This window comes from Rhodamnia argentea, chromosome 1 (genome assembly GCF_020921035.1).
Source record: "Rhodamnia argentea isolate NSW1041297 chromosome 1, ASM2092103v1, whole genome shotgun sequence".
Classification (NCBI taxonomy): domain Eukaryota; kingdom Viridiplantae; phylum Streptophyta; class Magnoliopsida; order Myrtales; family Myrtaceae; genus Rhodamnia; species Rhodamnia argentea.
In genome coordinates this window covers 32,532,637-32,560,199 of record NC_063150.1, presented here as the reverse complement: position 1 = coordinate 32,560,199, position 27,563 = coordinate 32,532,637, and the positions used below count along the sequence as shown (strand labels likewise).

At 39.1% G+C, this 27,563-nt stretch overlaps 2 protein-coding genes across 7 annotated transcripts; both read left to right on the top strand.

Annotated features, from left to right (window-relative positions):
- Nucleotides 1–185: 185 nt before the first annotated feature.
- LOC115752771 (importin subunit alpha-4) lies at nt 186–6,207 on the top strand. The gene is made up of 10 exons (XM_030691124.2): nt 186–603; nt 2,576–2,672; nt 2,756–2,847; nt 2,953–3,084; nt 3,822–4,007; nt 4,124–4,287; nt 4,500–4,578; nt 4,651–4,779; nt 5,161–5,288; nt 5,576–6,207. The coding sequence occupies exons 1-10, from the start codon at nt 379–381 to the stop codon at nt 5,955–5,957; spliced, it is 1,614 nt and encodes a 537-aa protein (XP_030546984.1). The 5' UTR covers nt 186–378; the 3' UTR covers nt 5,958–6,207.
- Nucleotides 6,208–7,373: 1,166 nt separating this feature from the next.
- Nucleotides 7,374–22,928, top strand: LOC115752770 (protein SUPPRESSOR OF QUENCHING 1, chloroplastic). Of its 6 annotated transcripts, none has more exons than XM_030691122.2 (28): nt 7,374–7,792; nt 8,459–8,559; nt 8,672–8,728; nt 8,818–8,912; nt 9,341–9,440; nt 10,241–10,299; nt 10,476–10,600; nt 10,927–11,056; nt 11,895–11,982; nt 12,107–12,185; nt 12,366–12,426; nt 12,565–12,640; nt 13,964–14,074; nt 15,300–15,395; nt 15,701–15,823; nt 15,988–16,185; nt 16,976–17,077; nt 17,286–17,350; nt 17,581–17,674; nt 17,840–17,997; nt 18,487–18,536; nt 18,631–18,752; nt 18,867–18,974; nt 19,781–19,873; nt 20,659–20,695; nt 20,859–21,106; nt 21,296–21,445; nt 22,474–22,928. In XM_030691122.2, the coding sequence occupies exons 1-28, from the start codon at nt 7,435–7,437 to the stop codon at nt 22,633–22,635; spliced, it is 3,246 nt and encodes a 1,081-aa protein (XP_030546982.1). In that variant the 5' UTR covers nt 7,374–7,434; the 3' UTR covers nt 22,636–22,928. The 6 variants fall into 6 exon arrangements, 4 of the variants coding, with proteins under 4 accessions (XP_030546982.1, XP_048135803.1, XP_048135811.1 ...); XM_048279846.1 differs by having other exon boundaries at nt 12,336–12,426; XM_048279854.1 differs by lacking the exons at nt 20,859–21,106; nt 21,296–21,445; nt 22,474–22,928 and adding an exon at nt 20,782–20,805 and having other exon boundaries at nt 12,336–12,426; nt 20,659–20,746.
- The last annotated feature ends 4,635 nt before the right edge of the window (nt 22,929–27,563 follow it).

The window sequence follows — 27,563 nt, the reverse complement described above, 5'->3', positions numbered from 1 at the left end:
TTATGAGTGATACTCCGTTGGGTCGGATGTTTTGCCGATCAAATTGAAATTCTCGAGCGATAATGAGTACGATTCGATGTGCTATGTACGGAGGTATGGAGGCATAAATAATATCTAAAACGAATTCGGTAAATGGTTAAAAATGAAAGAATTTAGACTGGATCATGTATTGATGGTGAATCGATTCCACTCTCCACGGTGTCCCAAAACTATCTATGCATCATCATCCATCAGCAGATTAAAAATCGCCACCCCTTTTTCTCCTTCCCCGTTCGATCTTCCCCAAGGGCTGCCAGGCGCTCCACTCTGTCGCGCATTCCGCCGAACACTTCGACGGCAGTGAGGCGGTCCCAGTCAAAGCCGGCGACGAAAACCGCAATGTCTCTGCGACCCAGCACGCGGAATGAGGCGAGGAAGAAGGCCTACAAGACCGGCGTCGATGCGGATGAGGCGAGGAGGAGGAGGGAGGACAATCTGGTGGAGATCAGGAAGAGCAAGCGCGAAGACAATCTCTTGAAGAAGCGAAGGGAAGGCCTGTTGCTCCAGCCTCATCAGCAGCCGCCCCAGCAATTCGTCGATGGATCGCAGAACATTGAGAAGAGGGTGCTTTTCTCTTACTCATATGGATCTTCTCGTGGTTGCGTGTGAAGTGCGTGTTTTGATTCGTTGGCCGGGTCATTTGGATGTTGTGGTGCTTGATCTATGGAGGAAACTCACGGAATTGTGGATCTTAACTTCTCGAAGTTACTGTTTGAGTGCTCCACATTGAGGCTCGAATTTACCTCGCCATTTGGGTTGTCGATCCTTTTTATTACCATGAGCTAGCATGTATGATCAGATCATGAAGGCTAACATCATGGTGTGTATTGATTCTTGCATGGGATTTGAATTCACGATTTCGTGAAGTTAAATGGGACACAGTTTAACATGAGGAATTTAGCCAGTGTAAATCTTTCTTTGATTATGGTAAAGTGTAAAACTGACTAGTCACCGGAGCACAACAATGTCTACTCTGTTCTGCTTTTCCCTTTTTCGGGCTTCCTGAGCCACATGGGCGTAATAGCCAGTAGTTTTGTGGTCTTAAGTAAATAAAATGCGTAGGATTTGTTATTTGTTTGTATAAGTTGTGGTTTCCGATGCCCCATTTGCTTTGGAAAGGCCATTCCCGTCATTGAGATGTGTTCTTCTGAAGATATCTTTTTGCCGAGGCTTTTTCGGGCTTCCTGAGCCACATGTGCGTAATAACCGGTAGTTTTGTAGGTCTTAAGTAAATAACGTGCATAGGATTTGTTATTTGTTTGTATGAGTTGTGGTTTCTGTATGCCCCATTTGCTTTGGAAAGGCCATTCCCGTTATTGGGATGTGTTCTTTTGGAAATATCTTTTTGCCGAGGCTCTTATTCAACTTAAGCTGATGAAAGTGTAAGATTCTCATTTTTATCGAGTAATATAAAGCCAATTACAAGTCTAGAAATCAAGTAATCTTTTTAGCCAAATATTCTCGGTCGCCTAAATAGACCTTCTTGTACATGGCATTGTTATGCTGTATGATCGAGCTTCCAGTCATCCTTTACTTCATTGTTTTACTCCATTCTCTTTAATTCTGTTGATAGCTTCTTATCTGGATTTATGATGGGGAAGCTATTTGTCAATCTGGGAAATGATCAGAGTTGTTTTAGTCTTTTGCTTGTTGTGAGAAGTAAGAATAGAATTTGCCTAGAAAGGAACACCCGAGCATTTGACATTGAAGAATGCTGATAAGATGAGTTGAGGGAAATATTCTAATGTTCAAAGCTCTGTCAAAGTAGAACTGAACCTGAACTTTTGGTCTTCATTCTCTTCGTCATCTTGTCATTTTTCAAATCCAAGCATAGTTGTTAGGAGTGTGAGTGAGTTAAGCTACTTGCAAGTTCTTGAGCTTGACTGGACTTAGTTTCTATCGAGTTTGAGTTCCAAACTTAGTCGAGTCTGGCCTTTATAATGCTTGACTCAAGCAGCTTGTGATTTTTGTCAAGTGGTTGAATTATATATTAGATAATTGAACATAAGGATATACAAATCATTCCCTTATTCAAATTCCTATTGCACTTTGAAAAATTGAGTTCAAGATCAACTCAAGTTTATGTCGTAAGATTTTTTTGAGTAATCAAGAGTGTGGAGTCGGGTTGAAGCACATGGAGTGCGACATTTAGTCGAGCTCCGGCTAAGAAAAATTCAAGCTTAATCGAGCTCAAGTTGAGTATTTAGTCTAGACCTTTTAGTCAAGTCAAGTTTAGGATATCGAATTGCGTTGACTAGTCTTGTTATTTAGCTGCATTGACTCAACTCAGATCAATTACCCCCACTAATGGATGTGTTATCTGAATCCACATGTGCTGTCTTGTTCTTTAATAAAAAATTCTTTATTTTGGGTCCAGTCAGCATGTTTGTGTACATTTACCTAGCCCCCGGTAGGTCCTGTACTTCCGATTATGGTTGTGTGGGCTAACTATGATGTATACAGCTACTATGTTTGACAAATGGCAGGCTATCTACTTATTCTTCCCATCTCCTTTTTTATTGTTTGTGTCCTGCAGTTGGAAAGTCTTCCAACATTGGTTCAAGGAGCATGGTCAGATGATCCTGCCTCTCAGTTGGAAGCTACCACTCAGTTCAGAAAGTTGCTGTCAATTGGTGTGATAGTTGCTCCTGGGGTGCTTTCTGTTACTATAGTTAGTCCTGGCATATGTTGATCAAGTCGTGGCCTTTGTCTGCAGAGCGCAGCCCACCTATAGATGAGGTGATCAAAGCTGGGGTTGTCCCGAGGTTCGTAGAGTTTCTACAAAGGAATGATCTACCGCAGCTGCAAGTAGGGTCCTCTTGGCTGCTCTAGTTTCTCTAGTTTATTGTACTGTTGAAGTATAGTGAAGTGCATGCCAAAGTATCTACATGACTTACTTTCTTGAATCTGCAGTTCGAGGCTGCATGGGCATTGACAAATGTTGCTTCTGGCACATCTGAGCATACCAGAGTTGTCATTGAAAATGGTGCCGTCCCAATGTTCGTGCAACTTCTCAGCTCTGCCAGCGACGATGTTAGAGAGCAGGTTGTTCTTGCTAACTATTTTTCTTTCTCATCTTTACTTAATGTTGTAGCAGTTTTCATTAGAAGTTCGTTCCTTCGAATTTCATTATAGCACTTTAGAAATACGGAAGTGACGATAGGTAGCTATACACCATAAAAGTAGCCATATCAGAAAAGTCCAAGGAAATCATAACAAAAAATTGATCTGTTGACATATAACGAAAGGAAATCAGGGAACCATAAAAATTGACAAAGAAGGGAAGGAGTAATACAGCGTATTGGACATGCTGTAGTGGATTGAATTATGCTTTGGAGGGCATTGCTACCGTAGGGTATGAAAGAACTGCCTTAGAAGTATCTTCCAGATGGTGTATACCCATGCCATTGAAATTAGAGGTGCTTTTTGCCTTTCCTACCCCTTCCTCTCGTACACTTTGGTTATTATACATTGTCTATGAATTGCATAGTCTTATTACTTTCTTATATTGTCATTGTTTTATTGGGTTTTTGGATTGGGGAAGCTTCCCAGTTTGTCTATAAGCTATAGTAAACGTTTTGTGCTTTTTACCCCTTCGAACTCTTTTTCTAGCCCTACTTGAACTGTCATGTTTTCAGGATTCTGTCAATAGCAACGATGATATATTCTTGTCATTTGTTTCTCAATTACAACTATATATCATTATGCCTTTCTCATGAAGTGCAAACCTTCTAGGTATTTTTGCTGACACATACGATGCCTGTTTTGTTTTGATGAACCAGGCAGTGTGGGCTTTGGGTAATGTCGCTGGTGATTCCCCAAGTTGTAGAGATCTCGTTCTGGGTCATGGTGCACTTGTTCCTTTGTTATCGCAGTTAAATGAACACTCAAAATTGTCCATGCTGAGGAATGCCACATGGACTTTATCTAACTTTTGCCGTGGCAAGCCACCTACGCCTTTTGAACAGGTAAGCATACTTATGTAGGGGCAGACGCTTTGTAAGAAGCCTTCATGTAGCACTTGAATTTTGCATGATGATTTTTGATAAGTTACTTCACTGTTGATCGGTTTTGTTTGACTCAGGTGAAGCCTGCTTTACCAGTTCTCCAGCAACTTATCCATGTGAATGATGAAGAAGTTTTAACAGATGCTTGCTGGGCTCTCTCATACCTTTCTGATGGCCCAAATGACAAAATTCAAGCCGTGATTGAAGCAGGTGTCTGCACACGATTGGTGCAGCTTTTGCTGTAAGATCCATTCTCCAGAATGTGTTAATAGGGCATTTGTTTGCTTTCTAACTTTTTTCCTTCCGATAGTTCTCTAGAATCCCACACTATTTTGTCAAATAATGGGATCATTTTGTCTCCTACTCTATATGCATGCATTTGTTGAGTTATTTCTTCTATAGCTTCTAACACGTACTAGAGCTTATGTTCTGATTAAAGCTCTCTTTTGACAGTCATCCTTCGGCTACTGTTCTTATACCTGCCCTACGGACCGTAGGGAACATAGTCACGGGTGATGACACCCAAACACAGGTACTGCTTTGGTGCCTGGATTGTCATATTATTTTTTTCTCCTCATTCTGAAGCTCCACATGTATGTTTCAGTTTGTGATCGAGAACGGTGCCCTCCCTTGTCTATATCAACTACTGACTCAAAATCACAAAAAAAGCATAAAGAAGGAAGCTTGCTGGACGATCTCAAATATTACAGCAGGAAATAGAGCTCAGATACAGGTATTGCAAATCGTACACACGTTTATCAGAAGATTTTTTCTGCATGTTTGAGTAGATTGAACGTTTATCGTAAACCAACACCAAATTGATGATGGTGGGTTAATTTGCCTGATTCAATTATGACCATGACCTGCTTATCAAAATTAAAGTTAGACATGACTGCTTTGAGTGGAGGGTTTGCAAGCTACTAGATTGTGCATGTGGTTTGTTAGATTTCTCTGCAGCTCATCAGGTGTTAGTTCTTTTGACAACCTCATTTTTTTAACACTTCTTAGGTGATGCAGGAACTACTTGTCATGTAGACTCTGGATCATCTCATGATCTGTAATTTGAGTGAGGTGGAATGTCCACAGAGAAATTAACACAATATGTTATGTGTAGGCTGTTATAGAGGCCAATGTCATCCATCCTCTGGTGCACCTTCTCCAGCATGCTGAGTTTGAGATCAAGAAGGAGGCTGCATGGGCAATTTCGAATGCCACATCTGGAGGATCTCATGAGCAAATTCAGTGAGTTTCTTTTCGGAACTTGCTTTCTTGTTCTTCATCTTATGGGCCTGTTGAATGGATTTTCTATGCGTAGAAATGAACTTGTATTCTGTTATTTGTCATGTTGTTTGGAAGACAGATAATGTAATACATAGTGGACTCAAACCTGTATTTTCTATTCATTGCATGTGCTGATGATTAGTAGGAGAAATTCTCAAATCTCTATTTCCGCTATGGCTTTCTGAGGAGTTACATGTTCCTGTATCAAGATAACTAAAGCTAACACAAGCCGATTTTCATTCCTGCAGATTCTTGGTGGGCCAAGGTTGCATCAAGCCCCTTTGTGATCTTTTGATTTGTCCTGACCCTCGGATAGTGACTGTTTGCCTTGAGGGGCTCGAGAACATACTGAAAGTGGGAGAGGCGGATAAAGAGATGGGACTGAATGGTGGAGTCAATCTTTATGGACAGATGATAGATGAATGTGAAGGTCTGGATAAGATTGAGAGTCTGCAGACCCATGACAACAACGAGATATATGAGAAGGCTGTGAAGATATTGGAGAGATATTGGGCTGAAGAAGATGGGGAAGAAGATGATGCACAGGATGCTGTCAATGGAGATGCTCAAGGCTTTACTTTTGGAGCTAATGTACCCAACATTCCCAGCAACGGGTATAAATTTGGTTGATCTAATAGCGCCGGAATTCTTTTTTTCTTCCATAGCGCTATGGGAAGTTCGTGTCCCTCGTCATTTTGGCAATACCTTAAGGATACTATATTGTTTGGCCAAGGGTCAGGGGTTTTTTGGTCTGGCATGGAGGCTCTGCTATGCTCTTCTTTGTTTTTTCTTTAAACAAGCTAAGGCATTCTAGCTTGCATATACTGTTTGATTTGTCTCCTATAGTATAATGTGAAAAAAGAAGCCGCCTTTTATATTATATCAGCCTATTGTCGTGGCTTCTTCTAATCCCTTTATCTCTTGGACAGAGCAAGTGTTTTTGCCTGCAAGAAAGTTCTCCAAAAGAATAATGGACTTGAACAGCTTCATATTGTGCTTGTATGCAAAATATTTCATCAATGTTGACGTCCAATTTAAGATCTGCAGTTAGACTGATCAACCGAAAATCATGATATTTACTCTTATTGCTGAACAGACCACCAACATGCTATCAGCCTTTCGTTCTACCAAACCTCCGATGGTACAGAGAGCCCCGGAAAGGTACACTCTACGGTAAAGGCAGTTTTTCAAGTGATCTTCATACTAGCATTTTGCTTGTTCCTCTTTCCAAGAAATTAGATCTATCGAGAACATTACTGATGTAAAGCCATTCTGTTCATATTTTTTCTTAAAGCACATTAATCACAGTTTAAGAAGTGTCTTAAGGGCACTCATGGAAATTTCCTTAGTTGGGAGACTCAAAGTGCCTGGGCTTGCTCACTTGTTCGGAAACTGTCTTAGCCCATCAGCAAGCCCAACTGCAGAGGAATTGAAGTTATTGCAAAAGAGGGAGAGAGGAAAAATTTAGTGGTCCGCAGAATGGATAATGCAAAGCCTTGTCAAGCGCCTCACCATCAATCCAAACCGAACCGAAACACTTCTCCACCACTTAAAAGTAGATAAGAGTCTTTTCATCCTGGAACCCTCCATTTAGTTTTGTACTTCCCTAATATTGCCACAGGTTTTTGCAGGATATCAGCTTTACATGAATGAAGAAAAATGAGAGAAAATTCCTGATAATCGTGAGTTGGATTATCGTTTTTAAAATACGATTTATTCTATCACACCAAATAAATTGTAAATTACAATTGGATAATATTTGAGTCACTTATCGCCTGTCAAATTGAGTCCTGCTGTTCTAATTGTAGAGTATGAGACTTGCCGTATCAAAATGAACACATGAAGCAAACATAATTTTTTTTTCAAGAAAAGAAGAAAATAACTCAAGTTCATATGATTTAACGAGGGTAATGCTTCCCTTATAAATAAATAAAAAAAAAATCATATGTTTAGAATTTAGATGTTTGGACCAGAGGAAAAATTTGATACCAATCATTAAAAAAACAAAAAAAGGGGCACAAAATGGAGGTTAGAGACAGTTTAATCAGCTCCATCACCCGCCATTCTCTCTCTCTCCATCCGCTCGCCAGTCCAGGCAAACGCGGCCATGAAACTCCTCTCCCCTCCGCCTTCTCTCACTCGCTCCGACGCTCTCTTCCTCTTCTCCATCTCGTCCACTTCGGGGCCGCACGGACGCGTCGCCAGCCCTGCCGGCGCCGTTCGATGTCGGCCGGCCCTCGCCGCCTCCGGGCGGAGGATGTCCGTGCGCGCGTGCGCGAAGGTCGAAGAGAAGGTCGCGCCGGAGGCGCCGGCGAGTGAGTGGGGCAAGGTGTCGGCTGTGCTGTTCGACATGGACGGAGTCCTCTGCGACAGCGAGGAGCCGTCGCGGATGGCGGCCGTCGATGTGTTCGCCGAGATGGGCGTGGAGGTCACCGTGGAGGATTTCGTGCCTTTCATGGGGACAGGTATCGAAATCGAAATGTTTGTTTTTATGTCTATATGCGCAAAGAGAAAAGTCACTACTCGACTGCGGGAAGATGAAGTCTTGCTTTGGTATTGCTTAATGGTATAGACGATTTAGCTCAATTTTACTTCTAGATGAATGTGGAAATTTCTGATTTTTTTGTTATTGTCTGGAGCAAAAATACACATACTTGTAGCTGAGGCATAAGAAGTGTTCTTTTGGGTTCAAATTGTATATGAAAATGAGGTAGGTCGTTTGTGAAGTTCTAAAAAGGCCAGGAACGCATTGTGAAGATTGAAACTTTATCTGAATGTGAAGACTCTGTTATCTGGTAAATAAAGCTTTAGCTAGAGCAATTGGTTGTGCACTCTCTCTGCAGCGGAATCAGAGTAGGCTGTCTCTTTTGGTGCTTCCATGGATTTTTCATGTTCTCTAGTAAATTTTTGTATAATCGCTAGCGGCACGCAGTTTTAATATTTCGTGTCTTTTTCTTATTGTCTGATCCTGTGCTAAAAGTTTTGTTTTGTTTGTTTCGGATTGCTGGGGAAGAAGCTTTTGATATTGGAAATGGACATTTCCATTCGTATTATTTGTTCTTTGCCATGAGTCTAGTGTCGTAACACTGGCATTTCTTTCTCATTTGATCAACTGTTTCCTCATTGATCAGGTGAGGCAAACTTTCTAGGAGGCGTTGCTTCTGCTAAAGGGGTTAAGGGATTCGACCCACAGGCAGCAAAGAAGAGGTTCTTTGAGATATATTTGGATAAGGTAGTGCTTCAAAGTCTAAGTTGAAGTTATGAACAAGTGAGTACAGTTCATGTGGACTTGCATTTGTGCCTGAAGAATGATTAAGACTTTCATAAGTTTCTGCTGTTGTCAGTATGCAAAACCGAATTCCGGCATAGGCTTTCCGGGTGCCCTGGAACTCATTTCTCAGGTTTGTGGATGATCAAGCTCAATGCAATCGTGAAACAAAATTCATTGCCGCATATGATAACAAGTTCATTCATTGAAATGTCTATGCAGTGTAAAAGCAAGGGCCTCAAAGTTGCCGTTGCATCTAGTGCTGATCGCATCAAGGTTGATGCAAATTTGGCTGCTGCCGGTTTACCCTTGTCAATGTATGCTACAGCAGTTACAAATGCTCAATCATAACTTGTATCTTGATTCTTGTGTGAGAGAAATATTATGACTACTGTTCAGTTGTGGCTGGGATGGAAACTTCAATCAGTAGTAGATGGACCTTGTCAAATATAGTATAAACCAGTTGAATAGCTTATTCATAAACTCTTTCAGTCATACATGCTCCCTTTTTTCCTTCTCTAATGGTACTTGCATTCTCTTCCATCTTTTGAATATGCCCAAAGACCACCTCTCCTCATTAAACAGGCATGTTGCTAACTCATGTGGTACAAACTTGAATGAGTTTTTTGCATCGTCTTTTGACGCATTTGTCTTGACAACTATTCGAGTATCTAGAGGGCGTGCGACTTTTCTTCCAGTGTGAGTTTTAACCTTGTATCTTTTTTCCTATATTTCTTTTTCTCAGGTTTGATGCTATCGTGTCAGCTGATGCTTTTGAAAACCTGAAACCTGCTCCTGACATATTCTTAGCTGCCTCAAAGATCTTAAATGTGCCACCGAACGAGGTATGCATCGTTAAGTTCTTTTGATGCTTAATATGCTCGGAGCATCTCAATCAACAGAAGATTAATCATGTGTAACCTGTTATGATTTCTCCTGGTAGAAAATTTTTGAGACTTTAGAGAGAAAGCTCCTCCGAAAAGCCTGTCATATTATCAATTGCAATAATCAAGTGTTCTAGATAGATGAAAAAAAAAAAAACTTATTTGTATTGATTTTTTTACCAGCTCAATAGTGTGATGTTTTTCTAGACATTGCACTAAAAGGGATTGTTTCGTCTTCATATTTCACTGTTTATTCACAGAAAAAGATCTACTCTGTCTTGTTGGTCGTTATTAATTGGATTGCACGGACAAGCAAAATTTGAGATTTTCAGTTTTAGGGCACTTTCCAGGATTATAAGAAGTCTTACAGAAATATTCTGTGGTGATCGAGACAAATTCGTGATAGTGAAAATTGTTGCATTTTTGCATGGAAGGAATTGTGTAAAATAGTCATGGTTATAGTCTAACATGATAGTGATGCTACACAGCAATCAGTATTGCGTATATTTTCTCCAATCGAGCAGTTAAATGAACAAATATTGTAAGTTGAAGTTTGGAGTTATCAGTTCATTGTTTCACAGAAAGATCTGCTATTAAAAGAAGATTTAGTAAAACATGCCCACCACAACAATTTACGAGAAGAATTTTCAGGTGCTTTCTGTTTTCAAAATCAGAACAAACTGAAATGTATGCAAAACAGGCGTGCTGTTCAAATATTTCATGCGGCACCAGAAAAATTAATCTTGCCTGTCCTGTTCCAGTGTATTGTAATTGAAGATGCTCTAGCTGGAGTTCAGTCTGCCAAAGCTGCACAAATGAGGTGGAAGTACTAGTTGCTTTATTTGTTGTAACTCGAGTTTGTTCTTTCTCAACTGACTATATCTGTCTTTTGATGATATAGGTGTCTACATAGTCTACTGCTTCAGTTTCACTTGCAAATAGCAATCATAAGCCATCTTGTCTTGCATACAGTAAATAAGTGTCTGTTGCTTGCAGATGTATTGCTTTGACGACTACATTATCTGAAGAGAGACTAAAGGGTGCTGGCCCATCCCTCGTTAGGAAGGAAATACAAAGTGTCTCACTGGATGATATTGTCAGTGGTGGTTCTGGTGACCTTAGTATGTAGTCCTGAGATGCTGCTGTTGTCTATTTGTATCATCATTATGATGAACTTTGTATTGGGAACATATGTTGAACGTACTTGCGTGTAGTGGGCATTTCTTAATCAAAGACTGTTGAGATGCAAGTTGATCTGGCTCATCTTTATTCTCTTTTCTTCTTCAACGATGGTTTTATTGCTTGATTGAATAATTACTCTGGCTGTCAATTTCAAAGCCATTGTTAATTAGATAGCCAGCATGTTTAAAGATGTTCTCACACCAAAAATGTTTCGGGCAATGTTTAAAACCCTTGACCTTACTCTAATGAGAATAAATTATTGCAGATGAGAAGATGCAGGAACCTCAGTATTATGAGGCATCCACTCAAATCTCGTCAGAAATACTGATAGATCGAAGTGATGGTATTCCAATACAGGATAAATACACTAATGGAAATTTTGCGTCCGTGATAGGGTAAGTCCTTTTGTATATGTTGAAGGTTGACAATGTTGAGTAGAATTCCTGTTTTCTACAACTCGCTAACTAATTCAAATATGACCTATTGCTTTTATATCGTGGATCGAACTTTATTCCTTTCTATGCTACAACTGGAATATTCCCTATTACTTAGATAGGCATCCTTATATTCGAATTTTCAACTAATCTGAATCACCATCTGAAATGCAAAGACCAGAGAGTGGACTGAAGTATTAGGAAGACCATTAAGATGATCCACGCCTTGTGGAAAAATGTCTCAATAGTCTCCTTTTAGTTTTTTTCCTTTCAAGTTACTTGCAGTAGTTGATATGATAGCATTGGGGATCTATTTGATGTCAGGAACCTAGTTAATTCTAGAAATCAAATAGGAATGCCTCCATGCAGTTTCTTCCTCATTTTAGATGCTAAGTGAAAGATCTCTTTCGGTAACTTCCATAGTTTAATTCCCACGTGGAAAGTAAATTGATCTTCTTAAATTGTTTCTCCTCTTCACCGGTTTTCATATGACTAAATTAGGTATCATTTTTGTCATGAGGTTTTCCTGCTAACCTGGATTACAAATCTGCATGCTGCCTCTTCATCTATGACTTCCACTCTGGCTGTGGAGGTTAACCTATTATGTGCACTATGACCTCTACCGCCTATGCTAATTACGAATGAGAGATATGTTTGATTATCAGCCCAAAGATCCTGTAGTTGTTCTTTCTCTTGCGTGTTTATAGGTGATGTCTACTGGAACGCTGTTATAACTTCCCTTTGGAAGCATGCCTTGGTAACATTTTCAGCTTGAGGTACGGAGATAATCTTTGGACAGGTTGCAGGCTTCTCGCCGGGACTTAGTAAGATACGGAAGTTTGGGTGTAGCCTTGTCTTGTCTCTTCTTTGCAATTACAAATTGGAAGGTACAGCTTCTGATCAAGAACGTCCTCTCATGCTGAATAATTCTATCACGGTCAATTTGGATTCACTTTGAGTGACTTACTACGTAGCAATGTTTGCTTTATTGATATGAAGGTATGGTTGTAGGCAATGCAGTATGCATCCCCTAAAGCACTTTGGAATTTGCTATTTGGAGTTAATCAGTCATCTTTCCGGCAGGGTGAAGGTAATAACACTCCTGTTGTGTATTTGCATTACTCAAATTACACTTACCAACACTTTCGAAAGATGGCGTTCTACATTATTTGCTGGCAAAGTTATTTGACTCTGTTCATCCTTATCTTTTCCTTGTGGTATATGATTGGTAGAAAGAGAGTGAATTGCAGATTTAATATCAATTTTTCAGGTGACTCACACTATTCAAGAGTTCAACAATTTATAAATTACATCTCAGATCTGGAATCAAAGTGAGAATTCTGTAATTTTCCCTTGTTCCTGATTTCTTTTCGGTGATTTGTCATTCACGTAACATACTCGTCATGTGATATTTTCCTATCATGATTTTCCTTCATCACTAGTTGAACTGACAAGAAATCATAATGAAGGGGATCTGCTCCTCTTGTGCCAGAGTTCCCACCTAAGCTGGACTGGTTAAATACATCTCCCCTTCAGTTTGGCAGGGTAACTACTACAAAGTATACCTTCACTACATTGTTTTGTCTTTGCTATATAATTGTTCTATCACTTAGTACAGTGTAGTTGAAATTACAACAGTTTCTTTAGCCAACCTAGCCAACCTGTTGTAAAAATGAAAAAAATATCGGACCTTGCAGTTAAATCAACGGGAAATCGCCAGAGAAATAAAGGAGGAACTAGAAAGAACACTAGAAATTTACGTGGTTCGGTCCGAGTGTCGGTACCTACTCTATGGGAGAGCTAGCGGCAAATAATCTACTAATAATAATAGGAGAATCAGAGTTGCAATTGTTCATATGCTTGAGTGTTTCCCACACATAGATTACACCCAAGCCCACAATGTTTACACAATAAACAATTCAATGTGGTTGTAATGGTCACAGCACAAATCACCATATGTTCAAGCTCCTGTTCACGAGCAAAACAAAAGCTCTTCGTACGGCTGTCCAAGAAACGTCCCTGTACTGTGCGGCGCTTTCTTTTGCTGCAGAATCCACGGCTTCTTTTTCCCTTTTATTTGGCTGCAGCAGGCTTTGAAAAGTAAAAGCAAAACCTAAGCTTTTATTTTCTTTCCTCTGGTTACTCTCTGGGCCCACAAGTAAATAAATACTTGCAGAATATATTGAGCCCCTCCTTTTTTTTTAAGGCCAAAAGAAGTTCTTGTGCATCAACTTGGAGTCCAAGAATTCAAACCAGTCATACTTAGATAATATTCTCCCACAGGAAACAAATCAACTTTTACTGCCCAGGAACATATACAGCTCAAACTCGAGGCATAATTTAACGCAATGAATTAACTCTGCTGCACGTTCATTCATTTTTGGCTGTATGCGGTATAAATAGTTTTAGACCTTCATTGACTGCTGCAGTGGTCCATGACTCATGTCCAGGACACCGTTTATGTCTTTGCACCTGGTAATCTAATATGAAGTTGCAAATCCAAGATACAAGCACTGGAATATGATTTTTTCTTGTAATGGACCGGAAAGAGAGCCATGTATATGGCCCAAATAAAAGGGAGCTGCACATTAGGAACATTAATGAACTTTCGCAGATTTGTTTAGTGATTGTGCAGTCGCTTTCAGCAGACAATAATTGCCAACAGATTCTTACTTTCTGATCCTATGATGTTTGATGGACTGATTCTGCTTGTGCTTTTAGCCAGTCATCTCTATGCGTGTGTCAACCCCAACCTCCTCTTTCCCCCCTCCCTCCCCCCCCTCCCTCTTCCTTTTTCTTCCCCACTGCGAGCGGCAGGCATAGGCATATGGTTTGTTTAAATATCTCTCTGTCACTCTCTCACTGCAGGACTTGAGAGGAAAGGTGGCGGTGTTGGACTTTTGGACCTATTGCTGCATAAATTGCATGCATGTCTTACCGGATCTAGACTATTTGGAGAAAAAATATAAAGAGATGCCAGTAAGTTTCTGTTCTTTCTCGTGTAAAATCCAATGAGAGTTTAAGTCAAAATCCAGCAGATGTCTATGTGTGGTTTCTTATGATGAACCTTGCTGGCATAAATGAGCAGCTTCTTTGTTTAGAAATAGTCCATGTTGGATCTACTGCTTCCTAGACACCCTCAATATTTAGCAGTCAGAAAATATAGGGACCTAATTCTGGTGTACATGATACTTGGATGTTACACAACATGTGTGAAGAAGTGAAAGGCTATGACCTGCTTGTCACCTTTGGATACTGAAGAACAATCCAGTTTCTGTGTATATTGAATAGGCACATCGACATGCAGGCTTTGCTCTTACTATTATTTTTCTACATATCTTTTCCCCTTCTTTGATTAGATCAGTAGCCTTTTCTTGATAAAAAGAGTGAGGCAGGGAGGATGCGACCCTGTTTCTAGTTCTCAGTGCAGTTAAGGATTTCATCTTTTACTTGGATGTACTTTTCCACTATCCTTAAGCCTCATTTCATTAGCAGGATACAGACTACTGGAATAAAATGGAAGGAATTGGAATTGGCAATAATGAATCAAAATGTATTCTTAAATGATGATCTTTGATTATTATCAAGCTAGTTCACTTGCTCGAAGTTCTCTATCTAATTACGAAAAGGAAAAAGATACGGCACATTGTCCTCCAAAAGGCTCTATGAATTATTGTCCAAAGCCGATTCGGCCTATAAACCATGGTTCGTATTAGTAAAGGGGTAGGAAAGAGGAGTGATGGACAAAAAAGTGTTGATAAAACCTAGCAAAAGCTTTGTGTCCACCTGTCTAGTTGTCTGTGTACCTTGGAGATATGTACTTTATACTTTACAATTTATCAATTTAATATGTTGTTGTTTGTACTTTGTCATTTATTAATGTTAAATATACTTTCTGCTGTGACGCATTGCCTGCAGTTTGGTGGGCATGTGTTATGCTACTTTTTGTGTACTTACTACAGTGTTCTAACAAGTCATCAAAATACACTATATCATTAAAGGGCAACGTCTAGGGTAGTATTAATACATAATCTGCAAAGAATATTCTTAAATAATTGCAGAGAGAAAATAAATCATGTGAATTGCAGATAGTATTAGCATTGCGACGTACTTCCTAGTGTAACTGTTGTTCCCACTTTATTTATTTGTTGAATCTAATGAGAGTATACTGCTCATTGACAAATAATCATGTTTGACTTGGCAGTTTGTTGTCGTCGGAGTGCATTCTGCTAAATTCGATAATGAGAAAGATTTAGAAGCCATCCGCAATGCAGTATTACGTTATGACATCACTCATCCAGTAAGTCGGACACTTAGAATTAAAACACATGACACATTATGGTCTCCCAAAGTAATTATGTTGTAAGGAGTATGATGTCTGTTTATGCGTTCTTACACTTTTCTGTTGTTAAAAATCATGTGCATTATTAAAGTTGTTATCTGCCTATGTGCCACCATGTTTCAGTCATCTTACCACTTAGCTTTAAGAAAAATGTTTAGATCTGATTATGACTTAAACCAATGTCATCAGAAAAACCGTCTTCATCGTGCAACTGTATCTATTCCTTTTCTCACCTACTTAGACTAGGTATCTTGTCTGACTAGGTCGTCAATGATGGAGAGATGTATATGTGGCGAGAGCTTGGTGTTAATTCGTGGCCTACATTTGTTGTTGTCGGGCCGAATGGTAAGATCCTTGCTCAACTAGCTGGAGAGGGTCGCCGGAAGGTATTAACACCTAGTCCTCTGCAAAATTCATCTGTACCCCTGAATGTTGTTTTTCTCTACCTAAAAGCTATGATAAGTTCAAGACAGTTGTTCGGTTTTGCTATCAATTTTCAGGAGTCGAAAGAATCAGCAAAATATTAAAGCTTTTCATTTATTCCTTTTAGGATCTGGATGATTTAGTTGAGGCAGCTCTTCTCTACTATGGAGGAAAGAAACTCCTACAGAACGCCCCTTTACCTCTCCGATTGGAGAAAAATAATGATCCACGCTTATCCACATCTCCTCTGAAGTTTCCTGGAAAGTTGGCAGTAGATGTCCTCAACAATCGCCTTTTCATTTCAGACAGTAACCATAACCGCATAGTACTCTCTCTCTCTCTCTCTCTCTCTCTCTCAAAAGCAAAGAAGATCAAATGCACTAAGAACACCATGCAAACAGCTATAAGGTGTTGACTAAGAACACCATGCAAACAGCTATAAGGTGTTGAAATAGGAAGATGAAAATATCATGACACTCATATCATATTATCTATTTCCACAGCCCAAGTGATTAAGTACATGGTATTCAGAAAGCTTTTATCAGCCTAGATTAAGTGCATGGTATTCGGAAAGCTTTTATCAACCTAAATATTCTATTCTTAGAAAACCATACCTGGATGGTTATGCTAGGTTTCCTGTAAGATAAAACCTGATAAAGCACAAATTTTTAGTGCTATTACTGGTCAAGTTTCAGTTTTTCCTCCCTTTTCTAATCATAAGTTTCAAAGTCTTGATAACGTTAGAAATGGAGACGAAGAGACAAAGCAAAAGCCAATAGACCATGTGTATACCTCGCGTTGTAACGTTAATTTGAAAAAAGTTTGTGATAACTTGCTTTAGGGAATGTCTTTAGCTGACCTTAATGCATTTAAATTGCTTAATACTCTTATTTCACCCCAAATTACCTAAGCTACTTCCTGGAACCCATATCAGTGATGAGTCCAGTTTCTGCCATTTAGACTTGCTAAAGTATGCAAAAACATACTAGCCTATTGGGCAATACTTCCTTGGCGCCTGTGATTTTATATTTATGTCTCTTCTACTGTAATGATGGCTTTGAAGTTCTTGACATAGGCAGAATAGCATCAAATGATATGCCGTGCTTGATGTTCAGGTGGTGACTGATCTTGATGGGAACTTTATTGTCCAAATCGGTAGCACGGGAGAGGGCTTACGTGATGGTAACTTTGATGAAGTCACCTTCAATCGCCCTCAAGTAAGGTTCTCCTTAGAATTTATCATCGCCATGACGCTTTCAAAGAACAAATTCATAAACATTCTATTGGTTTAATAGCTCACTGTTTCCTGATCTTGGTGAATCTAGTGAGTGGATACTGACAATTTCATGCTGATGTTCTGTACTTGCGTTTTATGTTTGATATTGACTGCCAATGCGGCAATTTTGGAATATTGTGCATCTACAGGGCCTGGCCTACAATCCAAAGAAAAATATCCTCTATGTGGCAGATACTGAAAATCACGCCCTAAGGTACGTGGAAACACCATAGTATCATGAATCTTTCCAGCAGGAGTTAGATGATTTTTCTGATGTTACTGGTAATCAAGATTTCAAAAAACCTTATTCTTTAAGTAGCTCTTTGCTAAACTTGTCTGGTTCTCTTATTATAATGAAGGAACATGAAAGTTACTTGTCTTGATATAACGAGGAGATTACCATTGTGTCATACCATTCAGTTAGATTTCATTCTGTGGCTGCAGGGAAATTAATTTTGTTAGTGAGATGGTACGTACCCTTGCTGGAAATGGGACCAAGGGTTTGGACTATGAAGGTGGAGGAAAAGGAATGGATCAGGCAAGTATTGAATACAAATTACTGTTCTTTGAGCCACATATTACTATGTTGATGCTCAAACTTCAGCTTTCTGGTGCACATTCTCTTTGGTAGACTATAGCCGAAGATGACACCTGCTTTTAGATGCGAAACACCTTTTGTGCTAAAGTCTACCCTCATTTTCAGCTTCTCAATTCTCCTTGGGATGTTTGTTTTGAGCCATTGAATGAGAAAGTTTATATTGCAATGGCTGGTCAACATCAAATCTGGGAACATGATACATCAGAAGGCGTGACCAGGGCTTTTAGTGGCAATGGTTACGAAAGAAATTTAAATGGATCAAGGTACTATATAGATAAAGCATAGTTAATACTTTTCTTTTGAAATTGGGTTAGCTTCAGCTGATTTGCTTTCTTGAAATTGCACTGGAGGATAAAGTTCTGAATTCTGATGCATTAGACATTTTTACATGGTTGGACAGTCAGCTTCTTTCTTACTGTAGTTGGTACAATTTCTGTGGTCACTGTGCTATATAAAGCTCGATTATCATCATTTGAAGCTCGTTGACTGAACATGCTCTTTACATGATGTCACAAGTTTTGCATTACTTAACTTTGAATTGGACTCTCATTTCCAGAGTCCACTTTGTTTCGCTTGTTAGAAAGAATATTGATTGTGTAGCTTCAAGTTTTAAAATAGGATTTAGATGAACCTCAAATTAGCCTAGTGTTTACTGCTGGTTCTTATGCTCTGCTTTGTTTAGTTCTTTCTCTAGTTTCTTTGATTGTAACACTAGAATGACAGTTTCTTCCTTTTGTTGTCAATTAATTTAGCCCTTCAAGCACTTCCTTTGCACAGCCTTCTGGAATATCATTATCACCTGGTAATATCTCACAAAAATTTCTCTTCACATAAAGCTTTTAGCACATAGATGTGAACCATGATGATGACGGTCCAAAGTCCATGCTTTCCTGTAGATTTCAAAGAGGCCTATATAGCTGATAGTGAGAGTAGCTCCATCCGAGCACTTGATTTGAAAACAGGAGGATCAAGGTTGCTAGCTGGCGGTGACCCACTTTTTTCGGAAAATCTTTTCAGAGTAAGTCCTATGCTATGTGTCGACAAGTATTCAGTTAGAACATCAGAGCAGAGATTTTCATCTGGCATCTGCTTTTACTCCAGATTCTAGTCTGATGATGTGTGATTTTTGCAGTTTGGCGATCATGATGGGACAGGTTCTGATGTACTTCTGCAACATCCTTTGGGAGTATTATATGCAAAGGATGGTCAAATATATATAGCAGATAGTTACAACCACAAGGTAGCTGAATTCCTTTCAGAAATTTGAAGTCTTTGACTTCAGTAAAGTGATAAGAAGAGGGTAAAACGTGTAAATAAGCCATTATTTTTCTCATTCTTCGGTTGGGCTAGAAAACATAATTCGTAAACATTGTTGTGGATCACCATTATTACTTGATATGCATTACATGATGCTCTACGGATCATTAGTAGTGGCCTAAATGCTGGACTATGTAATCGACATACATGGCCAGGCCTACTGGCCAAGTTTGAGAGTCTCTGATATAGCAGATGCTATTATAACTTTTGTCAACAAATCACTCTTGTGGCTTGCCTCAATCAGTCTCTGACTGGGAAAAGTTTCAACTGCCACAGAGTGTCTAAACATTGTCCATGAGTGGACAAACCGCAAGATTGCATTTGTCATGTTTTCAGGGTCAGATATGGACCATAAATATAATAACAAGCAGACAATGTTGTCGTTGGTGTAAAAGCTGCTCGATCTGAGATGCATCTGATCTGTCATTTCATTTAAAAGAGGTGTTTTTGACCGAGGATTACTTCCAGTAATATCGGCTAATGACTTTTCATAACCCTCTAGGTGCTCTGCACGCTAATTTCTATGCTTTTCTATGCGAAGAGTAGTTCGACGGTCTGATGGGAAGTTGAGACTTGAGAGCAATGCACTCTTCACCCAATTTTTATGACTAAGGAAAGACCCTGAAAGGCACTTTTGAGTTATTTTCTAAGTAGCTGTTTACATGAGAAGATTTTTTAATATTCTTATGGAACCAATGTTTATTCCTGAAAGTTAAATGACAATCTCAGGTTAAGAAGCTGGATCCAGTAAGTAAACAAGTTACCACTGTAGCAGGGACAGGAAAAGCCGGTTTCAGGGATGGCACACCACTGACTGCTCAGGTCCATACCCCTTTTCTTGCTCTAGACTTCAGATGATTGGCGCAATCTATTGTTTTATGAACTTCTGGGAGAAACTCTTATTCATGGAACCAAAAGATTAGTTCCTGAAGTTCTTATTTTATGTAATTTACTGGACCATTTTTTTAATTCTGATATGGCAGTAACATGGGTAAAGTATGGAGTCCTTCGTGCTTGGATTTACTTCTCTAGATTACTCTATAGCCTCTTGCAAAAGCTATATGGAAACACCATGTCCATGGAGTCTAAATATGCATTTTGTCACTCATGTCTTTGTCCTGTCAGTAGAATCTTGCTGATTTGAAGTGTTTATGGACTTCATGTGCCAATCTTTTTTGAATTAGCTCTTTCTTATTAGTCTTTCTTTTGCTGTTCTTGTGTATTCCTTATGTACTTGAACAGTTTTCTTTAGATTCAAAGATAGAAAAGTGCTACCATTGGTTAATAGATTTATTTGAAACTACTTTGCCTCGGTTTCCTAAGTTGTGCTTCAAGAAGACATGTCTAGAAACTACAAATCACAAGAAACATTCGTAAATTTCCTCAATTTACCATGTTCATATTCTGTTGACCATGATATATCTGAACAACACCAATTAGAATTATCAATACAGTGCTTTTCTGGCGAATAGTCAAGAAGAAGCAGTCTTTCCTTTTCAACTCTTCCACATGCTGTGTATAAATAAGAGAGGAAGATATATTTTCGACTTCTGCTGGTTGACTAGTTTGTGGCATAAACTGTAGTGACTGTGCACTTGTTTCTGCAGCTTTCAGAGCCAGCTGGAATTACTGAAGGCGAAAATGGTGATGCTCTTCTGGGATGATCTTTGCTCAATTCTGATTAAGTGTTTTATAGCTTGTACTAGGAATTTTTGTCATGTAGATATGGTGCCTTTAACATAATAATTTGGGAATTTATTTAGGGAAGCAATCTGATCAGATATGATCCCTTTGTGTATTTTTCCAGGAAGGTTATTCATAGCCGATACAAACAACAATGTAATAAGATATCTAGACTTGAATAAGGTAGGTGCTGAACTTCTTACTTTGGAGCTGAAAGGAGTCAGGCCTCCTGTACAAAAATCTAGAACTTTGAAGCGCCTCAGGAGTCGAACATCCTCTGATACGCTGACAGTTAAGGTTGATGGAATCTCGTCTAGTGAGGGCAATCTTGGCCTTAAGATATCATTGCCTGAAGGATATCACTTCTCGAAGGTGCTGGCCCTCTCTCTGAGATACTCGTGGCCTTGAACTGCTTTGCTTAATGGAATTCATTGCGACTGTTTTTTTTTTTGGATTGCTAACTCAACGTTTTGCTACCACTAAATATGGAAAAGCAAAGCTGTATGGGAATAGTACTCTCTTCTAGGACACTTTACATCAACTTTCAGTTTGCACTTGCAGGAAGCACGCAGTAAATTTTATGTTGAAACTGAGCCTGAAGGTGCAGTTTCTATTGAACCCTTGGATGGCAGTCTTGATTTGGAAGGATCATGCAATATTCATTTTAAGAGGTCGTCCCCCTCAGCTTCGATGGGAAGGATATACTGCAAGGTACAGTTTGCTATAAAAGTTCGCATTCCAGTTGATGACTGAAATTTAATGGACTTTCTAATGGGTATTTATACAAAGGCCTTGCGTGTAAGTGAACAAACTTGTGCTTGGAGGTGCAACCTCCAGAGGCTTCACCTGCGCCAAAGTCCATGATATACATGGACTACACTGTAACTCTAGTTTTAGGTACGTGTGTTTCGTAGAAAACAAATGATTTGGAAAATATTTTTCTAAGAATAATTGCTTGTATCACTTACAAAAATGGATGGACGAAAGATATTTGCATGGTCCACGAAAATGTTCAAACATAAATTATTGTCGATTTTGAAAATTTTTTCGTCGACTGATTATTTCAGACAATCATTGTTAGGAAAAAAAAATTCCAAATCATACGTTTTCTGCGAGACAAACGGAGCCTTAGATTCTGTATGAAGTGCCTCAAAACCAACTTGAGGATCCATCATCTTTCAACTTTTCAGGAGGAAATAATTAGTTCTTTGCGGGTAGATTATGTTGCTGCAAACTTGTGTAGTTTACTAAAGCATTTGGAACAATGTTAATCAGAACACTTATTGGTATAGGTCAGAGTTGATGTTTGAAATATTTTATTCTGAAATGCATTCTCGTCGCACGATGTGTAAGAATTTGTCTACAATTTGATATTCGATTGAGAAAGTAAGAAGAGCCCAACCTGCGCTTTCACTCTACCCTTCATCCGATATTGTACTTATTAGATTACTGTGATTGCAAGAATAACTTCTACCTTGTTTCCTTCTTTTGAGTTCTTCATTCTTTGAGTGAGACTGTTCTACTAGTCATTCCAATTTGCTAGCATTTCTATTTACGTTGGGTCTGGAGAATTTGGCATTTTCTTTTTCAATGGAAACCTATAGAAATGGAACAGTCTGAATCCAAACCACATTCAGGGAAGAGGCATTGTTGTTTGTTGGTGAAAATGGGATCTTTAATCACTGTCTTCAATACTCTCTGTCTGAAGAAAATGTGACTAATCCAGCTTTTTGCCGCAGGTCTACTATTGCAAGGAGGATGAGGTCTGCTTATACCAGTCTCTGGTTTTTGAGGTACCTTTCCTGGAGGAAGCGGACTCTGACGTGGTGGAAAAAACGCTGGCCTACCTTGTTATGCCTAGATCTCCCTCAAACAGCTTACAGCTTCCTGCCACCTACTAAGAGTCGTTATCAGGCAGAATAATACTGGAAGAGAAGCGGAGGATTTCTTAAAACTGATTGGACGGGTAGAACAAGCATGCAGCTGTTCATTTGCCGATTGGGTGGATGAAAGCGATCAAGTGAGTCTAGGGTGTCCTATTGCTTGCTCAATTGATTTCAACGTGCTGCAAAATTTTCTTCACGGACTCGAGATCAGAGTTAATTCGTAAATACTATTATTTCCTGTAAGATCACGCTGTTATACATCAACAAATCCCATTGGTTAATAGGATGATCTTAATCCTCTATTGTGATCTAACTTCCCAATATGTGACTTGAAAATCTGCTCTGCACGAATCTAGCTCCAACCAACACTGGGGCTGTTGTTGCCCAAGAGCTTGCTTACACTGTGTTAGTGTTTTGATGCATAAATTAGGCCGCAAACCTGGTCATTAGTATCGCTGAGTATGGTGGCTTCTTGTTTAGAATGATGTTATCATTATCGTTATCCTTGTTTTCAAGACAAGCAAAGGATCGATTCCTTCTGAAGGCATACACTCGTGCGGCATTGTATTTCAATTGCGTATATGATGACCAGTGGATCCAATTATTAGGAACCGTATAAACTTATGTTTAATCCGTTCTTTTTCTAGAGATGCAGATAAGTCCCCCCCGCGCCAACCACGGGAGATGTTATCTTCTCAATGATTCCGATGCTCGGGTGAAGCCTTTATTTCAAACAAGGCGGCACTGATGCGTAGTTTAATCAACCGATGAGGCTTTAAGGTGGCTCTGTTGGCCTTGGGCTGAGTATTATATTCGCGTTTGACAGCGTAATACGTGTTCGCTCCACCAAATCCCATGTTCATCCGATTCCCAGCATCTCTTTTCTTTCATTGTGGGTGTGTTTTTGGTTCACTGATCCTGATCATATCATTTTAAAAACAAGTATCTGTTGCATTCATCTGGTTGGAGAGCGAGACTTGGTCACCACATTTCACACCGAGACCAAATCGAACTCAGGCGTCACTTCATCTGTATCTGCCAAGTTTGGTATTCAATTGCCAATCCAGACCCAGATGAGCAGTCCCAACGCTAAGCAAGAAAACAAAGCAAAAACAATCACTTGTGCTGAAAAAAATTGGAGTTATTTCAAGTTCAAGTTGAACTGAAAAACAAAAGTCAATCGCATAGTCCGGTGACGGCAGCTTCTTATTGGTGCAGAGGAGCAGTTTTCTTCATTGCAGATAAAAACAAGTGCACTGCTTCCAAGTCAAACCCCACCCACATAATATAGGCATCAATAATCAAAGAGACCTGATTAAACAAGACTTAGTGCGATAATGACAGACAGACCATAGTATTAAACAAATTAGGGAACCCATGTGAGAGGGACCAAGACGCCCAACTTGTCCAATTTGCCTCGAGCAAAAGACATGCCGAATGAAAACCTGACAGTCTTTTTTCCATGAATGCGAAGCAAGCTAAGAGGAATGGATAAGGATGAACGAGAGAGAGAGAGAGAGAGAGAGAGAGAGAGAGAGAGAGAGAGAGAGAGAGAGGGAGGACTCAGAAGTCAACTGGAGTGCAAAAGTTAATCATTTGCAGATTGGATTAGTGTCTTGTTAATTCCATGCACGACATGTTATTCTGCTATCATGGAATGAACCCAACACATGCCATGAGCTGTTCATGCATGGGCCAATTGTCCAAAAAGTCCTAAAGTTATTATACAACGGCCAATTTGACCCTATACCTTTTAATTGTCCCAATTTAATCCTAAAAATTTTAACAATTTGTCAATTTAGTTCTAAACGTATTATTTGAATAATTGGCCGGAAAGACTATATTGGCAAAATGTCAAAAGATTTAAGACTAAACTGATAAATTGTTAAAAGGTCTAGAACTAAATTAGCACAATTGAAAGGTTTAGGATTGAATTGATCACCGTACAAAAAATTTATGACCGTTTGGATAATTTTTCCATTCATGTATCCACATCTCAAGAACCCTATTTGAACATGCCCAATTTTGATTACCGCACAAATATCATGTGACTATCGTCTCAAAACCTCACTAACTCCGCCATTCAGGATAGTACCACAGTCAATAGAAACAAAGGTACTAAATCTGGAAAAGAAAACACAAATAATTGTAAGTGCATGTCTGCGAACATATCTTCTTCTTTTCCATTTTAAAGCTTAAAAAAAAACAAAAAGGAGACATAAGGTTCCAAAAAAATAACCCCTACAGTGCTGGTGTTTCCAGAAGATTAGGGCATTGTTCACAGAGAGTATACGTGATTTTTTGCACGTCTATACTCGACTAACATTGCATTAATTGATCATCAACCTTTTAAAAAAATTGGAACTGACTAAAACAAAAAAGACATTTCAACCTGTCCCGAGCAAAGGGGACACGCCTTCTGGCATGTCCTTGTCTGATGCATGTGCGCATCTTATTCTTTTCAACCTTACATACGTGTCCCTAGTAATCTTAATTTACTTTATTTATATAATACACACCCTCCAAGAATATGCAAAATGGTTAATTATTGCACCTCTTTTGTGGCTCCAATTTGGTGCACCCTAAACCTAGAGGCTCATAAGTCACTAAAGGCTCTATTATTGGAGATACAAACATATGGAAGTTACTCTTAGAATAATGACCTCATTTCAACTCCCCCTTAGGAGAAAAAAAAAATCTTTCTTTTTTTAACTATGACGTCCGTATTCGACCAAAAAAAAATATTTATGACGTTGGTAAACTGTGGCCTATACATGATTAATCTACCTATGAAAGAATCATTTTTCATCGAAAGAATCATCCTAGGCTCAAATAACATCAGAGAAAGGATGCATTGATTGAACTGTCCATGTTAATTGATGCAAGTGACTTTCCAAGGAGAAGGCCAAAAGGGTTGTTGATTTTTCAGGTTCTTCTTTTGGTTTTTAATCACTTATATTGATAATACATTCTCATTCTTGGAAGGAAACCAATTTGAGAGAGAGAGAGATTGGAGTAATAATGGAGAGGAAAAGGCAAAAGGTGGAAGCCTGTACTCTTTTCTTTTTTTTTTGGTCCAGGAAGCCTGTACTCTATGCAGGAGCAATGTGGATGAAACCTGTCCACACCCAGTAACAAATGAAATATAAATCAAGAATTTAGACCTATATATATATATATATATATATATATATATATATATATATATTAAGAATCAAGAATTAAAAGGGAAAAAGGGCCAGAACAGTCCAAAATACATGCTTTATAAAAAGCCAAAATAGAGGCAAAGATGTTTGATAGAAAGTGTCCTGAAAGCAACCCACATGCATTCATCTTCTTCCTCCTCTCTTTATGTTCTCTGTTTCTCCATTTGTTTCTTTGCCCTAATCATTGCCCACATAAGTACAAAGCACCAAAGCAGCCCCACACACCACCCAGCCCCAATTAGTGCAAGCCACCACAGCATTTTTTTATCCAATCACCCTCTTCCACATCATCAAAATCCAAATTCTCCCAATAAAAAAAGAAAGGACAAATATTTTCAGGGGGTAGAGAGAGATGAGATATAGAAATTCCACCCCCATCTTGCACGACACGATAAGAGCAAGTGAACCCATGTTGCCCCATGATTGTGAACACATGGGTGCTTTCATGGGTGTCAAAAGGATCTGGTTTCTTGTTAAGTTCTAAATCCTTTTGGTTTAGCCATGATTAAGGGACCAAGTCAAGTAACTTGCCTAGCTACCATTCTCAACCTTCCAATAAGTACAACTTACCACAAATTCACACATTTCACACGTTTCACAAAGGTGGGTCCAAGGTTTTTTCTTTCTTCTTCTTCTTTTTTTCTTTCTTTTTTTTTTGGTCGAAGGGTCCAAGTTTGTGTTGAGTACAAAGACATATGTTTCACCTGCCAAGTGCCAGGATGAGAGTTACATTTATGATGAGTCAACAAAGAGAACACAATTTTTTATTTTATTTTTTTAAAAAGTCTCATGAGTAACATACCATAAGTAAATTAGCACGGCAAAGTAACAGTTTCATTGTTAAATTTGGAACGATGTACTAGAGGTGTCGCTACTACTGATCGCCATGTTTTTCTCGCCTTATTTGGCCGGCAAAATAGATTAAAAGAAAATCTTCGGTTCAACCCTAGCCACTTAGATAAGCCTCTCGGCAACGGATCTCAGTGAAATCATTCTCCTAAAGTTCATCGGCTCTAGCTTCCTATGGATCGATCACGTGATTATCGGTCCAGCGCAACACGTTGCGGATGATCGTAACATCATGGGAACATAATGAATGTTGCGATTTACAAGTGTGGTTTTGGCCAGCAACCTCCTTTTACCTAGATCTTACTTGTCTTTGTGATGTTCCGGTTGAACGCAACCCCATATAATTGCACAACAAGGACATTGATGAAGTGGGGTGAACAACCTTATCCTTTCTGAAGATCGGTTATGTTATTTCATGTCCTTTCGAATCTCCATTTTGAAGATTGACATGTACAACATATTCAATAGGAGGCAAAAGGGGGTTAGACCAATAAGTGTGATTCATAATCTTATAACTCAATGAGAGACTTCCACATGTTTTACAAAGGGGTTGACCACATAATTATCACAACTTTTTTTCTGGCACGTGGCAGAAAAATGAAAAAGATCCTTATGTCTCTTCATAGCCAAAGTTAAATACGCAGCATCCATAATGAGTATACATATATAGTTAAGAAAGGCCGTACAATGATCTATACAACTATGAATGAAGATATCAGTTATGTACTTATATTGTTTTATGGGCATATCTTTGTCTGCATCTGCATTGACAATTCACTGCATGTTTTGTTGGGATTTAATCACATGGGTTGTTCGAGACTTTCACAACAAAAACCTCCAAGTGCATTAGCGAATCACGCGAAAAAAGGAAGAAAAAAAAACACTCTT